Below are 18162 nucleotides of genomic sequence, written 5' to 3'. Positions count from 1 at the left end.
CTGACTGATGACTGACTGACTGACTGACTGACTGATGACTGACTGACTGACTGACTGATGACTGACTGACTGACTGACTGACTGACTGACTGATGACTGACTGACTGACTGATGACTGACTGACTGACTGACTGACTGACTGATGACTGATGACTGACTGACTGATGACTGACTGACTGACTGACTGATGACTGACTGACTGACTGACTGACTGATGACTGACTGACTGATGACTGACTGACTGACTGATGACTGACTGACTGACTGATGACTGACTGACTGACTGATGACTGATGACTGACTGACTGACTGACTGACTGACTGACTGATGACTGATGACTGACTGACTGACTGACTGACTGACTGACTGACTGATGACTGACTGACTGACTGACTGATGACTGACTGACTGACTGATGACTGATGACTGATGACTGACTGACTGACTGATGACTGATGACTGATGACTGACTGACTGATGACTGACTGACTGACTGACTGACTGAGGAACGTGATGGAGAGACAAGACACATGACATATTGAGCAGAATTAGATTTGTTTCTATCATTTACAGCTAAAAGTTGCTTCTTGAGTCGGCTGGTTTGAGTGTTGCTGATCCGTTGGATCTGGGCGAAGTGAAATATTTATATTTGTGTGAGAGGCATCTTTATACGTACATTTAATCCTACAATCTGGCTTCAGTCCTCCGCCTCACCATCTGTGTCGCCATTTTCCCGTCTCCATCACGTGCGTACACGTCGGTCAGTTTGCAGGCAGATGCACATTTTCCCGTCAACTTTGTTCTTATGAATCCCGACGTTTAAAAACGAGGCCGCCGGACTTCGTCATCCTGTCCTTCACTAAGTTTGGTTATGTTTTTTAATTTCTGGAACTCTTTTCATCCGGGAGAGTTTCTGCTGCAGACGTTTGTCTTTTTATTGTTCTGACCAGACTGCATGAAGCTCTTTATCTAAATCCTGAAGGCTCACTGAGGCAAACTGCAACAGCGCTGGGGGGAGCGTCTCTTCACCAGCATCTGCTAACGGCTCTGCGGCGTGCTGTCGGTGTCTCTTTACAGCAGCATTAGCAGCAGCAGTTATTCTAAATTACAAAGCACTATTTAACATACATAATCTGGCAATCCCATTACGCACAGTGTATCTGCCTGTGCGTCTTACGGTGCATTTGATCCGTGGCTGTTGAGAAGTACTCTTGGCAGGCTTGTTGGCACAGCGAGCCCCCGCAGATGAATGAATGCAGCCGAGACTGTTGTGCTGCTGAGCATCTGGGTCTCCCTCCTCTCAGGCCCCCGTCGGGTCTGACTGCTGCCGCCGCTCGCTGAGCTCTGGAACTAAAGGCTCTGCTGAGTTGATTTGTCTTGTATGTGGGGGGATTGTGAGTCCGGGGATCAAAAGGCGTTAGTGCAAAGTTTGAAGGGTTGAAGGATGCTGCAGAAGTACAGTAACTCGGCTGCAGGACTCAAACTGCAGCTGCAGGCGACGCAGTGGAGCGGCAGCCTCCTCTGTTCAGCGGAGGATTGACAGAATGAGGCTGTGACGTGAATGCAAAAAGACAAATTCATTGAGAACTTGTTTCTGCGGGGCTCTCGAAGCTGTGCAGCTTTGGGATAGAGATGGGAGATAACGGACCAACCTGGGTTCATTCATTGAGAAGAAAGTTCTCTGTTCTTTTATTTAGGGTTTAAAATAAATATATACAAGTAATTCTGTGTATCTGTCAACCTGTGTCAACAATGTTTGGTACCATGACTTTCCCTCTTGTTCGATGATCATGTCAAATGTCTCACCTGTTCAGTACAAATACCATTAAAACCAGTGACAGTCCCAGCAGTCCCAGTAGTCCCAGTAGTCCCATCAGTCCCATCAGTCCCAGTAATCCCAATAGTTTCAATAGTCCCAGTGGTCCCAATAGTCCCATTAGTCCCATCAGTCCCAGTAATCCCAGTAGTCCCATCAGTCCCATCAGTCCCAGTAATCCCAATAGTCCCAGTAGTCCCATCAATCCCAGTAATCCCAATAGTCCCAGTAGTCCCAATAGTCCCATCAGTCCTAGTAATCCAAGTAGTCCCAGTAGTCCCATCAGTCCCAGTAATCCCAATAGTCCCAGTAGTCCCATCAATCCCAGTAATCCCAATAGTCCCAGTAGTCCCAATAGTCCCATCAGTCCTAGTAATCCAAGTAGTCCCAGTAGTCCCATCAGTCCCAGTAATCCCAATAGCCCCAGTGGTCCCAGTAGTCCCAATAGTCCCAGTGGTCCCAATAGTCCCAGTAGTCCCATCAGTCCCAGTAATACCAGTAGTCCCAGTAATCCCAATAGTCCCAGTGGTCCCAGTAGTCCCATCAGTCCCATCAGTCCTAGTAATCCCATCAGTCCCATCAGTCCCAGTAATCCCAATAGTCCCAGTAGTCCCAATAGTCCCATCAGTCCCATCAGTCCTAGTAATCCAAGTAGTCCCATTAGTTCCCATCAGTCCCAGCGTGTTTGCATGCAAGTCCTTGTCTCCAAGAAAACCCCCAGAGCCAACGTCTGTTTCAAACAACGGTAGGATGAGTTGTAGAGTGAGCTGAATGACTGAATCACAGTGACGATGACACATCACATCCGAACAGATGGGGAGGCAGATGGAAAGATGAACAGCTGTGTGTCTGCGTGACATCTCAAGCTGAAAGGATGCTGCTCTCTTTGGCTTCATAAGATTTTCATTCATTTTACTCACTCGACCGATTCTCACCCCGATTTACTGGCATGTTCATCAAATTACCTGATTTTAGCTTTAACTTTTCATTTTGTGTGCAATTCAGATTAAGGATAAAGGACTTCTTTGTCACATTAAGATACATACACACATTTGTGTGTGAGTCCTCGCCCTCTGATAGGACCAGGTGTGAGGTCATCCACCCCCTCCAATCAGAGTGCAGGGCTGGAAGGTGTGTGAACCCAGAATAAGTTCTACTAAGTATTTAACTGTTGATAATTCCTGCACATTGGCTTGAAAGAATTTCAGCCCATTTATCTGTACAGAGCAGCTTAAACTCTGGAGGTTAAATTCGATTTGATTTTGTTTATATAGCAATAAAGTTCTTGCAACAATAAAGAAATAACCAAACAACTCAACAACTTCCACATGAGCAACAGCTGGGAGAAAAAACAACTCTCCCATAACAGGAAGAAAACCCTCCAACAGTGGGAAGGAAAGACGTTTTTAACAGGACCAGAGGTTTCAGAGGTTCCAGATGTTTCAGAGGTTTCAGAGGTTGCAGAGGTTGCAGAGGTTCCAGAGGTTGCAGAGGTTCCAGATGTTGCAGAGGTTTCAGAAGTTTCAGAGGTTGCAGAGGTTGGAGAGGTTTCAGAGGTTGCAGAGGTTCCAGAGGTTGCAGAGGTTGCAGAGGTTCCAGAGGTTTCAGAGGTTTCAGAGGTTGCAGAGGTTGCAGAGGTTGCAGAGGTTGCAGAGGTTCCAGAGGTTGCAGAGGTTCCAGAGGTTTCAGAGGTTGCAGAGGTTGCAGAGGTTCCAGAGGTTGCAGAGGTTGCAGAGGTTCCAGAGGTTCCAGAGGTTTCAGAAGTTTCAGAGGTTGCAGAGGTTTCAGAGGTTTCAGAAGTTTCAGAGGTTGCAGAGGTTCCAGAGGTTTCAGAGGTTGCAGAGGTTCCAGAGGTTCCAGAGGTTTCAGAAGTTTCAGAGGTTGCAGAGGTTTCAGAGGTTCCAGAGGTTTCAGAGGTTTCAGAGGTTGCAGAGGTTCCAGAGGTTTTAGAAGTTTCAGAGGTTGCAGAGGTTGCAGAGGTTGCAGAGGTTCCAGAGGTTTCAGAGGTTTCAGAGGTTGCAGAGGTTCCAGAGGTTCCAGAGATTCCAGAGGTTCCAGAGGTTTCAGAGGTTGCAGAGGTTCCAGAGGTTTCAGAGGTTGCAGAGGTTTCAGAGGTTGCAGATGTTGCAGAGGTTGCAGAGGTTCCAGAGGTTTCAGAGGTTTCAGAGGTTCCAGAGGTTTCAGAAGTTTCAGAGGTTGCAGAGGTTGCAGAGGTTCCAGAGGTTTCAGAGGTTCCAGAGGTTCCAGAGCCTCCAGAGATTGCAGAGGTTCCAGAGGTTCCAGAGATTCCAGAGGTTGCAGAGGTTGCAGAGGTTCCAGAGGTTTCAGAGGTTGCAGAGGTTTCAGAGGTTGCAGATGTTGCAGAGGTTGCAGAGGTTCCAGAGGTTCCAGAGGTTTCAGAGGTTCCAGAGGTTCCAGAGCCTCCAGAGATTGCAGAGGTTCCAGAGGTTCCAGAGGTTTCAGGGTGAAGCTGCAGCAGCGTGAACTCACCCACTTCAGCTCCACTCAAGCCAGCTGATGGCCGACAGCTTGTTGAGTCACAAGTTAGAATGTAAAGCTTGATAGTTAGTGTTTTTTCTGAGACGGAATACCTTATAAACTGTGGAAAATAAAACGAAGAGAGAAAAGGAAGAAACGGGGAGATCTCCTGTCTGAAGTTCAGCAGCACTCTCAGTATTTCCTTCAAGCACTCGTGGGCAGCTCCAAACTCTCGGCCCACTTCTTCCTTTCATGTTTTCACTGTTTCATCACTAAAAATGCAACTGCTGCCAGTAAGTCACTGTCCCTGTCCTCTTTCATGTTTGAAGACATTAAGAAGCTACAAAAAAGCCTGAAAAGTTGTCAGTGGCAACAGAAGTACAGAGCGTTGTTTCTGTTGAAATAATAACAGCATCGCATCGAGGTGCTTCGGAGTAAACCGTCAGATTCCTGATTGTTGCAGACGGGCAGTTTGCGAGTAGTTGCAAGAAAGAATCCCTTGAAATATTTCATATCCAATAATTTATTTTTAACTTTTGAAGTTTTTCAAAAACAGTTTTCAATGTGTCAAATTTTCAAAGGGGATGAGAGGAGCTGATCTGATCGGCCATGATTGAAGTCTGCTGTGACACAACTTCTAGTTATGTGTTCTTCCCACAGACTGGATATAAAAGTGTTCGTAAAATAAGACCAATCCAGAAGTGCCTTCAGCTGCAATACCAGCGAGTGCCACTAGAGGTCGGCTCCAAAAAGCCTCCGGCTCCATAGACTCCCATTCAACTTCTCTCATCAAATCCAAAGTGAATAAAATGTGTCCATCAGTTATCTCGGTGTTGTTAGCTAAAGTCACTCCTTCTTCTTAGTTTTCTGGAGGTCCATCTGAAAATAATCCCTCATTCATTAGAAAAGAAGATTCAAGAAGACCTGTTTTTGGGGGCGTGTCTGTTTGATTGACAGGTCTGTGGTGCAGTCAGGTTACAGCTATCGGTGGGCGGGACGTAGTATCGTCAGGTTTCCAATCAGATCGGTCAGATCCACCGCTGGCTCCTCCCCCCCAGCTCGTCCAAATATGGTCACTTCCTGCTCCAAACCGCTCCGAACTAACAAAGATGGTGACGGACAGAATCTGAACTGGAGGATTCATAACGTTCACAAACCAACGGGTGATGTCACTGCTGGCTGCTGATTGGTTCTTCCTAACCACACATGCATCTGCATTTGCTTTCACAAAATTACAAAAAAAGTTGGCCCCACTTAGACTCAGACTTTGTCTTTAACGCTGCGCCGATATTCACAAAAATAGAGAGAGCCCATTATTATTGTTGTTGTTGTCCTGATGAGCGTTTCGATCTCTGTCAGCTACATCTGATCAATGCACAAACATTTTGTGTGAAGGAGAGAAAAACCATCAGCAGGTAGCAATATTTTCATTTGCATGCACAATATCTGAGTATGTCGTTTTGAATGTATCTTCTGTAATGTGAAGTATGAAAGAGCGTCAGCATCCGTGAGGAGCTGTTTCTCTCCGGCAGCCGTCTGAATTCTTTGAGCCTCATTGCTTTTGAGTTTTTTTGGGCCTCTGCGTCTTTTTGCTAATGTCACAGTGTGCCAGTATTCACACGTGGCACGCTCCATGTGCGTGCGTGCACTCTGCATATGTACTTCAGCATGTGTGCCCGAGTGGGTCTATTCATGCGCGTCAGTATGTACGCTCGCACATGTTGTTGCCAGCATTTACATCTGCTTCGGAGCAGCATCCTGTGAGCCCGGCCGTCTCACCGCGCCGGCCCGGAGTAGCTTAACATAATGACTCACAGGGCCGCGCTGTTCTGGAAAGATTAAATTTAGAACACAGCCAAGGGTTGTAGCACTCACAATCACTGAGCTTCAGCAGTGGTTTTACCTTCATGCATTAAGGCTGTGCTTGTTAAACATTATATTTTGGAAGTTCATGCTCACCTCCACTCTGGAGTGTAAAACTGTGACATGTAAAAGATTCCACATAAAATGAATGTTTAAATAGATGTGAAACTTGCTGGTTTTGGAACAAACCGCAGTGTGATTTTATACAGTTTTTAAGTGCACCACTATTATTTATTTTATTATTTATCATTTTAGCAACCGTATGTCTGTACACATCCTCCCAAAAATCATCCCCAAGCTTTCAGACGTTTTACTTAATACCAGCAAGGTCATCAGGGTCTCTGAAGTTCATCCCAGAATCCCGAAGAGTCTCATTCAAACTGGACTAATATTTACCTCAAACATTGTAACATAATCTGGGGTTTTGATGGACTCATCTCATATAAATATTCTTGTCTGGTGACAGGCCAGCATGCTCAAAGGTGTAATTGTCATAATGCTGCTGAGCTCGGAGTGATAGTCATGTGATGCTGTGAGGTCCAAGATGCTGCTTCAACCATTGACTGGATATAAAAGAGTTCGTAGCTTCAGTTCTGTAAAATGGTTCTGATCCAGAAGTGTCTTCAGCTGCAATACCAGCGAGTGCCACTAGAGGTCGGCTCCAAAAAGCCTCCGGCTCCATAGACTCCCATTCAACTTCTCTCATCAAATCCAAAGTGAATAAAATGTGTCCACCAGTTATCTCGGTGTTGTTAGCTAAAGTCACTCCTTCTTATTAGTTTTCTGGAGGTCCATCTGAAAATAATCCCTCATTCATTAGAAAAGAAGATTTAAGAAGACCTGTTTTTGGGGGCGTGTCTGTTTGATTGACAGGCCTGTGGTGCAGTCAGGTTACAGCTATCGGTGGGCGGGACGCAGGTTTCCGATCAGATCAGTCAGATCCACCGCTGGCTCCTCCCCCAGCTCGTCCAAATATGGTCACTTCCTGCTCCAAACCGCTCTGAACTAGCAAAGATGGTGACGGACAGAATCTGAACTGGAGGATTCATAACGTTCACAAACCAACGATGACATCACTGATGGATGATGGTTGGCTTGGCTGACACAATATAGATCAGACCGGTATTACATCATCCAGAGTGGCGCTCATCACCACGCCACTTTCTCTGAGAAAACAATCCCACATCCGGTATCGACAGCAACAGAGAACCGGAGGAATTTAAGAGTTTTCTCTAAAGTTCCATTTTAAATTAACTGGGTTAAATAATAACGTTACGCCGAAGAGTTGCTGTATAGTTAGTTGCACCAACAATCGTGAAAAATACAGATTTTTTTTTGTCCCGTCATGTCCTAAAAAAAAAATCCTGATAGAAGGGCTCTATAGCGCCACCTAATGCAAGAGAAGACTTCAGGACGCTGTTTCTTCTCAAGTCAGATAGCGCAGTGCTAATGTTAGCTACAGTACTATTTGTAGAGCAGGACTGAAAAATACAACATTTCAGTGGTAATTTGCTCACCTGGAGACCCAACAAGGTAGAATTAAATGTCCGTGGAGGACCTCCGACCACTGAGTGTGGTTATAGCAGTATCTTAATGCCCAAGAAGACTGAAGATGGATCAAATTGAACTTTTTCACTTTAACTTTTTAAATTCTATGACCAGCGAACACACAGTACATTGACTTGACATGGTATTTTTGGTCACATATGAGCTAACTTGCCTCGAGTGGTTTGGTTTTGAACCGCTATTTTACAATGAAATGCGGCGAGGGTCACTTGTTGTCCCCCAAAAGGGGGCGGAGCCATGCTGAGAGCCAAAGTTCCCAGATGTTTTCAGGGCTGACGCTCCGTTTTGTTCCTCACACACTTCTGTCTGGTCGGGAATTAACAGGCTGATATTGTGAAATACGTATTTGGAATTATTTCAGTTTAAAGTGAGAACTTGACAAAAATTATAATAATTGAAAGGAGTTCCCGAGACACAGTTGACATGGGGGTTAAGTCCCCGTTCACCGCTACTGACATGATGTTTGACTCCATGTGACAGCATCTCCAGTTGGATTGTTCCCAGCTGACCACGGTGCAGCTATATACTTCTGAACATCTCTGTGATGAGTCACATGGATGTGTTTAACTGGCCAGAAGAAGCAGATGAAAGTTTAAAACATGTTATTACCTGTTGCCAGTAGGTGGCGCTATGACTATGGCTGAATATTGATTCGTAGATGTCTTCAGGCCGAGACTTCTGTACATTAAAGTTACAACTTATAGTTTCATGGCGAAACACGCAAAATGTCGGCCACGCCACGAACACACTGTTCAACGGAAACAAAACCTTTTAACAACTTTTCATCCCAAAGGTCTGAAAATTGCCCAGAACAAATTTCAAGCCGGTCTGTCGTGGTTTCCAACAATAGCTCGTTGAATTGTTTTTATTAAAATGTATTAAAAAAGTGGTTAACTTTCTGAGAAAAGAACTGAACTAAACTAAATCCTGCAGGAAAACACGATCTTCGAACGCAATAATTAACGGGAATTCAAGCAATCTCCGCAATATTTGCAGTAGCTTCCAATTTAAACTTCCTGCGATCCAGATGATCCGATTTTTCCGCAAAAAACATCGTCATCAGAATCTGCTGAAAGTATAAACAATATAAAGTAAATCTTTTAAACAAAACTCACTGTATTACCAACAATAACTCCTCATTTCCAATCAGAAAGTTTCTACTCCTGTTTTTATCACCAAATAAAACTCGAGATGCAGCAAGAGGAGAAACAGGAAGTGACGGGGTTTGTGGGAAATGTGTTCTTCACATTAAAATGATGATTAAATGTTTGTGATCAAAGGAAGTGATTCCATATTACTGGATGTTAAATGAGTTTTCTCCACACGTCCAGTTGTCAGAGACGTCTCTTTGTTTGTTTCATCCAGCAGGTCTATGTGTTGAATGAACATGAATTAAACAGCATCTAAAGCTCTTATTTTGACAGCTGATGTAGTCCTTGTTTCTATATTCCAGTCACAGACGGTCTGTTCTGGAAACATACGCAGCTTTTAGGACCTTTTTTGTGAATTACATTGAAATTTTTGAGAAAACCCACCACAAAAACAAACATTTTTGATCCCAACAATCACAAAGACATTGTGGAGGAACTGGTTTCTGGTGTTGAGCTACAGTTCAAACATGTTAAAGAGAAAAGCCTCAATAAGTCTGATGCTGAATGAATGAATCTCAGCAGTCTCTCTATAAAACTACATTGTTAACAACAAGATTAAACAAATCAGAGATCAGCATGGTTTAAAAATATGTTGATTCTTCATTTAATCACTAATTGCTACAATAATAAAATACAATAAATATTTCTAAAGTAAAATAAACTTATAGGAATTATGATAGTATCCTCAGGATGAATTTGCTTTGTCATGGTCAGACACATGAAATACGAAGGTATGAAATGATAAACGGCATCGGCTGAAGGCCTCGGTCGGGTTGGTCACCGCTGACTGTGCTGTTTTCTGTACCGACGTTGTGACACCAAACCGGACAACCATCAAACATCTGCACGGTTCCTCAAACGGACTTCTGTTTCCAAAGAAATGGATCCAGTACTGACTTCCAGCTGTCGCCCTGCTGCACTCTGCAACTTGATTTTTATGAAGCAAAAGTTGATGGTTTTAATTTCCATTTTTCAGTTTGTACAGAGCAGAATCGATGTATAAAGTCCACAATGAATGAATTTAATGGAAGTTTACATTTTGTACTTCATAACTTTTATTTTAATAGCATTTGATTACCATATTTTCTGCATTTCTATGGTTTCTGCTGGGTGGATTTCTTGTCAAAAGCACCTAAACAAGTGAAAACCTGAACCACAAATATGAACATATTTACTGCTGCTGTTGCGTTTAGTTCACACTGATTGTTCTTGAGTGCTTAACGAGGGAAAAATCCTCTGAATTCAATCTTCGTCAATGAAGACGCTGGCATCGGATCAAAGACGAGCTGCACTGCTGGAACACCGTCAGATACACACCATGAGATACACACCGTCAGATACACACCGTCAGATACACACCATGAGATACACACTGTCAGATACACACAGTCAGATACACACCATGAGATACACACTGTCAGATACACACCGTCAGATACACACCATGAGATACACACTGTCAGATACACACCGTCAGATACACACCGTCAGATACACACCATGAGATACACACTGTCAGATACACACCGTCAGATACACACCGTCAGATACACACCATGAGATACGCACCGTCAGACACACACCGTCAGATACACACCATGAGATACACACCATCAGATACACACTGTCAGATACACACCATGAGATACACACCGTCAGATACACACCGTCAGATACACACCGTCAAGATACACACCGTCAGACACACACTGTCAGATACACACCGTCAGATACACACCGTCAGATACACACTGTCAAGATACACACTGTCAGATACACACCGTCAGATACACACTGTCAGATACACACGGTCAGATACACACCATGAGATACACACCATGAGATACGCACCGTCAGATACACACCGTCAGATACACACCATGAGATACACACCGTCAGATACACACCATGAGATACACACTGTCAGATACACACCGTCAGATACACACCGTCAGATACACACCGTCAGATACACACTGTCAGATACACACCATGAGATACACACCATGAGATACGCACCGTCAGATACACACCGTCAGATACACACCATGAGATACACACCGTCAGATACACACCATGAGATACACACGGTCAGATACACACAGTCAGATACACACGGTCAGATACACACGGTCAGATACACACTGTCAGATACACACCGTCAGATACACACTGTCAGATACACACAGTCAGATACACACCATGAGATACACACTGTCAGATACACATCGTCAGATACACACTGTCAGATACACACCATGAGATACACACAGTCAGATACACACCGTCAGATACACACTGTCAGATACACACTGTCAGATACACACCATGAGATACACACGGTCAGATACACACTGTCAGATACACACCGTCAGATACACACCGTCAGATACACACCATGAGATACACACAGTCAGATACACGCGGTCAGATACACACCGTCAGATACACGGTCAGATACACACGGTCAGATACACACCGTCAGATACACACTGTCAGATACACACGGTCAGATACACACTGTCAGATACACACAGTCAGATACACACTGTCAGATACACACCATGAGATACACACAGTCAGATACACACTGTCAGATACACACGGTCAGATACACACGGTCAGATACACACCGTCAGATACACACGGTCAGATACACACGGTCAGATACACACCGTCAGATACACACCGTCAGATACACACCATGAGATACACACCATCAGATACACACCATGAGATACACACGGTCAGATACACACGGTCAGATACACACCGTCAGATACACACCATGAGATACACACCGTCAGATACACACCATGAGATACACACGGTCAGATACACACCGTCAGATACACACCGTCAGATACACACGGTCAGATACACACGGTCAGATACACACCGTCAGATACACACCGTCAGATACACACGGTCAGATACACACGGTCAGATACACACGGTCAGATACACACAGTCAGATACACACCGTCAGATACACACGGTCAGATACACACAGTCAGATACACACGGTCAGATACACACGGTCAGATACACACCGTCAGATACACACGGTCAGATACACACGGTCAGATACACACAGTCAGATACACACGGTCAGATACACACAGTCAGATACACACCGTCAGATACACACGGTCAGACACACACCGTCAGATACACACTATCAGATACACACGGTCAGATACACACGGTCAGATACACACCGTCAGATACACACTGTCAGATACACACAGTCAGATACACACCATGAGATACACACAGTCAGATATACACCGTCAGATACACACTGTCAGATACACACCATGAGATACACATGGTCAGATACACACTGTCAGATACACACCGTCAGATACACACCGTCAGATACACACCATGAGATACACACAGTCAGATACACACGGTCAGATACACACCGTCAGATACACACGGTCAGATACACACCGTCAGATACACACCGTCAGATACACACGGTCAGATACACACGGTCAGATACACACTGTCAGATACACACCATGAGATACACACGGTCAGATACACACTGTCAGATACACACCGTCAGATACACACGGTCAGATACACACCATGAGATACACACAGTCAGATACACACGGTCAGATACACACCGTCAGATACACACGGTCAGATACACACCGTCAGATACACACCGTCAGATACACACTGTCAGATACACACCGTCAGATACACACCGTCAGATACACACCGTCAGATACACACCATGAGATACACACAGTCAGATACACACGGTCAGATACACACGGTCAGATACACACGGTCAGATACACACGGTCAGATACACACCGTCAGATACACACCGTCAGATACACACCATGAGATACACACCATCAGATACACACCATGAGATACACACGGTCAGATACACACGGTCAGATACACACAGTCAGATACACACCATGAGATACACACCGTCAGATACACACCATGAGATACACACGGTCAGATACACACCGTCAGATACACACCGTCAGATACACACGGTCAGATACACACGGTCAGATACACACGGTCAGATACACACCGTCAGATACACACCGTCAGATACACACGGTCAGATACACACCGTCAGATACACACCGTCAGATACACACTATCAGATACACACCGTCAGATACACACCGTCAGATACACACCGTCAGATACACACCATGAGATACACACAGTCAGATACACACCGTCAGATACACACGGTCAGATACACACGGTCAGATACACACCGTCAGATACACACGGTCAGATACACACCGTCAGATACACACCGTCAGATACACACCGTCAGATACACACCATGAGATACACACCATCAGATACACACCATGAGATACACACGGTCAGATACACACGGTCAGATACACACAGTCAGATACACACCGTCAGATACACACCATGAGATACACACCGTCAGATACACACCATGAGATACACACGGTCAGATACACACCGTCAGATACACACGGTCAGATACACACGGTCAGATACACACGGTCAGATACACACGGTCAGATACACACAGTCAGATACACACGGTCAGATACACACAGTCAGATACACACCGTCAGATACACACAGTCAGATACACACGGTCAGATACACAGTCAGATACACACCGTCAGATACACACGGTCAGATACACACGGTCAGATACACACAGTCAGATACACACGGTCAGATACACACAGTCAGATACACACCGTCAGATACACACGGTCAGATACACACGGTCAGATACACACGGTCAGATACACACCGTCAGATACACACCGTCAGATACACACTATCAGATACACACCGTCAGATACACACCATGAGATACACACGGTCAGATACACACAGTCAGATACACACCGTCAGATACACACCGTCAGATACACACCGTCAGATACACACTATCAGATACACACCGTCAGATACACACCGTCAGATACACACCGTCAGATACACACCGTCAGATACACACCGTCAGATACACACTATCAGATACACACGGTCAGATACACACGGTCAGATACACACCGTCAGATACACACCGTCAGATACACACAGTCAGATACACACGGTCAGATACACAGTCAGATACACACCGTCAGATACACACGGTCAGATACACACGGTCAGATACACACAGTCAGATACACACGGTCAGATACACACAGTCAGATACACACCGTCAGATACACACGGTCAGATACACACGGTCAGATACACACCGTCAGATACACACCATCAGATACACACTATCAGATACACACCGTCAGATACACACCATGAGATACACACGGTCAGATACACACCGTCAGATACACACCGTCAGATACACACTATCAGATACACACCGTCAGATACACACCGTCAGATACACACCGTCAGATACACACCGTCAGATACACACCGTCAGATACACACTATCAGATACACACGGTCAGATACACACGGTCAGATACACACGGTCAGATACACACCGTCAGATACACACCGTCAGATACACACCGTCAGATACACACTATCAGATACACACGGTCAGATACACACGGTCAGATACACACGGTCAGATACACACCGTCAGATACACACCGTCAGATACACACCGTCAGATACACACTGTCAGATACACACCGTCAGATACACACCGTCAGATACACACCGTCAGATACACACCGTCAGATACACACCGTCAGATACACACTGTCAGATACACACTGTCAGATACACACCGTCAGATACACACCGTCAGATACACACCGTCAGATACACACTGTCAGATACACACCGTCAGATACACACTGTCAGATACACACTGTCAGATACACACCGTCAGATACACACTGTCAGATACACACCAGGATGGGGAGATCACATGCAGCCAACGAGCGTCTACACTCACACCTCAACAAACACACAAGTGACCACTCAGCAGCAGATCATGGCTTTGTTTAAAGACAGCAAAATGCATCACACTTCTGCCCTAATAAGCAATTTTGCCAGGCGGGAGGGAGGGGGCTGGAGGGGGGGAGGGGTGCTGTGGGGGTTGGAGGTGGGGAGGTGCTGTGGGGTTTGGAGGAGGAGGGGGGGGTTGGAGGAGGTGGGGAGGTGCTGTGGGGTTTGGAGGAGGAGGGGGGGTTGGAGGAGGTGGGGAGGTGCTGTGGGGTTTGGCTGGTGAGTAGAAGGCGTCCGTAAAACACAGATTGGCCACATTTCCACATCCAAGTCTATGAAAAGTAGGACAGCGTCAAGCTGATTCGCTGCGTGACGACGGCTGACAAAATCCTTTTGATGCTTGTTAAGAAATGGAGCTGTCAGGATGGACAGAGGGGAGGGGGGAGGGGAGAGGAGAGGGAGGAGAGGAGCGGAGGGGAGGAGAGGAGAGGAGAGGGAGGAAAGGAGAGAGAAGAGGGAGGAGAGAGAGGAGAGGAGAGGAGAGGAGAGGAGAGGAGAGGAGAGGAGAGGAGAGGAGAGGAGAGGAGAGGAGAGGAGAGGAGAGGAGAGGAGAGGAGAGGGGAGGAGAGGAGAGGAGAGGACAGGAAAGGGTGGAAAGGAGAGAGAAGAGGGAGGAGAGAGAGGAGAGGAGAGGAGAGGAGAGGAGAGGAGAGGAGAGGAGAGGAGAGGAGAGGAGAGGAGAGGAGAGGAGGGAGGGGAGACTGACATTTAAAAAAAGGAACTCGTGGAATAAGAAGAGATGATTGTTTCTGCCGTCTTCATGTCACCTAAATGTTCCTCAGAGCAGCACAAACACTAACAATGATTGGAAAAGCAGCTGGAAGCATCCTGCAAGTTTGTGTGTGTGTGTGTGTGTGTGTGTGTGTGTGTGTGTCTGTGTTTATGTGTGATGGAGGGTTTTTGTAGGAGGGAAGTAATCATTTCTGTTAAAGCCCTTCACTCACAGACATAAAGCGTGGTGGCTTGTTTCAGAGCAGTTCACTACAGTTACAGTGTAGTTGTGTAGTTGTGTAGTAGTTCTTGTGTAGTTGTGTAGTTGTGTGTGTAAGCAGCAGTGTTGTGTTCCTCATCCTGAGGTGTCTTTGCAGACTTATGGCCTGTTTCATGATTCAATGATCCGTCATGACCACAGACTGGATATAAAAGAGTTCGTAGCTTCAGGTCTGTAAAATGGTTCTGATCCAGAAGTGTCTTCAGCTGCAATACCAGCGAGTGCCACTAGAGGTCGGCTCCAAAAAGCCTCCGGCTCCATAGACTCCCATTCAACTTCTCTCATCAAATCCAAAGTGAATAAAATGTGTCCATCAGTTATCTCGGTGTTGTTAGCTAAAGTCACTCCTTCTTATTAGTTTTCTGGAGGTCCATCTGAAAATAATCCCTCATTCATTAGAAAAGAAGATTCAAGAAGACCTGTTTTGGAGGCGTGTCTGTTTGATGGGATGCTCACAAACCAACGGGTGACATCACTGCTGGTTGCTGCTTGTGAAGACGTTACACAAACAGGCTTCTTCTGGTTTTAGAGGTTATCATCATTCACATTGAAAACACAAGTTATTTGAATGATTTATGTCTCGTCCTTGTTGTTTTATGAAGCACTTTGTCAATCTGTCAACACCACGCGTCTTTTTAAAGGTCAGGACAGACACTATATTTGGACATATAAACTATATTTGGACATTGTTATTATTGCTGTCTCCATGGTAACAGCTTCCTGTTTCTTCCCAGGAGTCTACACCTTCGGCCTCTTCACTGTCGACATCTTCGTCAACGCGGGGCAGATAGTGACGGGGAACCTGGCTCCCTACTTCCTGACGGTCTGTAAGCCCAACTACACGGCGCTGGGCTGCCAGCAGGTGCTTCGCTACATCAGCCACCAGGAGGCGTGCACAGGAAACCAGGACGACATCCTGCGCGCCCGCAAAACCTTCCCCTCCAAGGAGGCGGCGCTCAGCGTGTACGCGGCGCTCTACCTGGCTGTGAGTTCCTCCCCTTAGTTTAGTCCTCTTCGAATATAGACCTCTAGTTTTATTACCACTTGGGTCTTCTTTTCAGAGATTTATCCATTATTAAATAATATACAAAGAAAATATAAAAACAACGATTGTGTTTTCTTTAATAATAATAGATAGATATATACTTTATTAATCGCTCAGAGGGACATTTTTATGTTACAGCAGCATAAAAAAAATTCCCATTCTATACAATAAAATAACATAATTAATATTAATAATAATAATAATAATAATAATATTAATATATAAAGACAAATCATATTAAATAAACTAACCTAAACAAAACCTAAACCTAAACAACAGTGCAATGAATTAGAATACAACAACATACAAAACAAAACAAAACAGCAGTGCAAGGGAGTTATTGTTGTGTGATGGATTTTGTGTGAGTTATTGTACAGTCTTATTGCAGTGGGCAGGAATGATCTCCTGTATCAGGAATGATCTCCTGTATCTGGAATGATCTCCTGTATCAGGGAATGATCTCCTGTATCTGGAATGATCTCCTGTATCTGGAATGATCTCCTGTATCGGGAATGATCTCCTGTATCAGGAATGATCTCCTGTATCGGGAATGATCTCCTGTATCTGGAATGATCTCCTGTATCTGGAATGATCTCCTGTATCAGGAATGATCTCCTGTATCTGGAATGATCTCCTGTATCTGGAATGATCTCCTGTATCAGGAATGATCTCCTATATCTGGAATGATCTCCTGTATCGGGAATGATCTCCTGTATCTGGAATGATCTCCTGTATCTGGAATGATCTCCTGTATCGGGAATGATCTCCTGTATCAGGGAATGATCTCCTGTATCAGGAATGATCTCCTGTATCAGGAATGATCTCCTGTATCAGGAATGATCTCCTGTATCTGGAATGATCTCCTGTATCAGGAATGATCTCCTGTATCTGGAATGATCTCCTGTATCAGGAATGATCTCCTGTATCTGGAATGATCTCCTGTATCAGGAATGATCTCCTGTATCAGGAATGATCTCCTGTATCTGGAATGATCTCCTGTATCAGGAATGATCTCCTGTATCAGGAATGATCTCCTGTATCAGGAATGATCTCCTGTATCTGGAATGATCTCCTGTATCAGGGAATGATCTCCTGTATCAGGAATGATCTCCTGTATCTGTTCCTGTGACAGTGGAGCTGGAGGAGTCTTTAGGAGAACGTCCTCCTCTGTCTCTGCAGCAGGTGGAGATGGTGGTCAGGATTATCCAATATGGATAATAGTTTCCTCAGCGTCCTCCTCTCCACCACCTTTTCCAGACTGTC

The 18162-nt window shown here is 45.1% G+C and overlaps 1 protein-coding gene across 3 annotated transcripts in view; it reads left to right on the top strand.

Annotated features, from left to right (window-relative positions):
- LOC138199279 (phospholipid phosphatase-related protein type 5-like) overlaps positions 1 to 18162 on the top strand; it is a 96963-nt gene that overhangs the window by 42661 nt on the left and 36140 nt on the right. For all 3 annotated transcript variants that reach the window (XM_069151228.1, XM_069151225.1, XM_069151227.1), the window contains one exon: positions 16589 to 16839. In XM_069151228.1, coding sequence (XP_069007329.1) covers positions 16589 to 16839 — 251 coding nt within the window. The remainder of the gene's footprint in view (positions 1 to 16588; positions 16840 to 18162) is intronic.

This window comes from Embiotoca jacksoni, unplaced genomic scaffold (genome assembly GCF_022577435.1).
Source record: "Embiotoca jacksoni isolate LCO1_2020_lvr unplaced genomic scaffold, fEmbJac1.0.p SCAF_17, whole genome shotgun sequence".
Classification (NCBI taxonomy): domain Eukaryota; kingdom Metazoa; phylum Chordata; class Actinopteri; family Embiotocidae; genus Embiotoca; species Embiotoca jacksoni.
The sequence above is the reverse complement of the archived record's forward strand: the minus strand, read 5'-3'. Positions and strand labels throughout refer to the sequence as shown.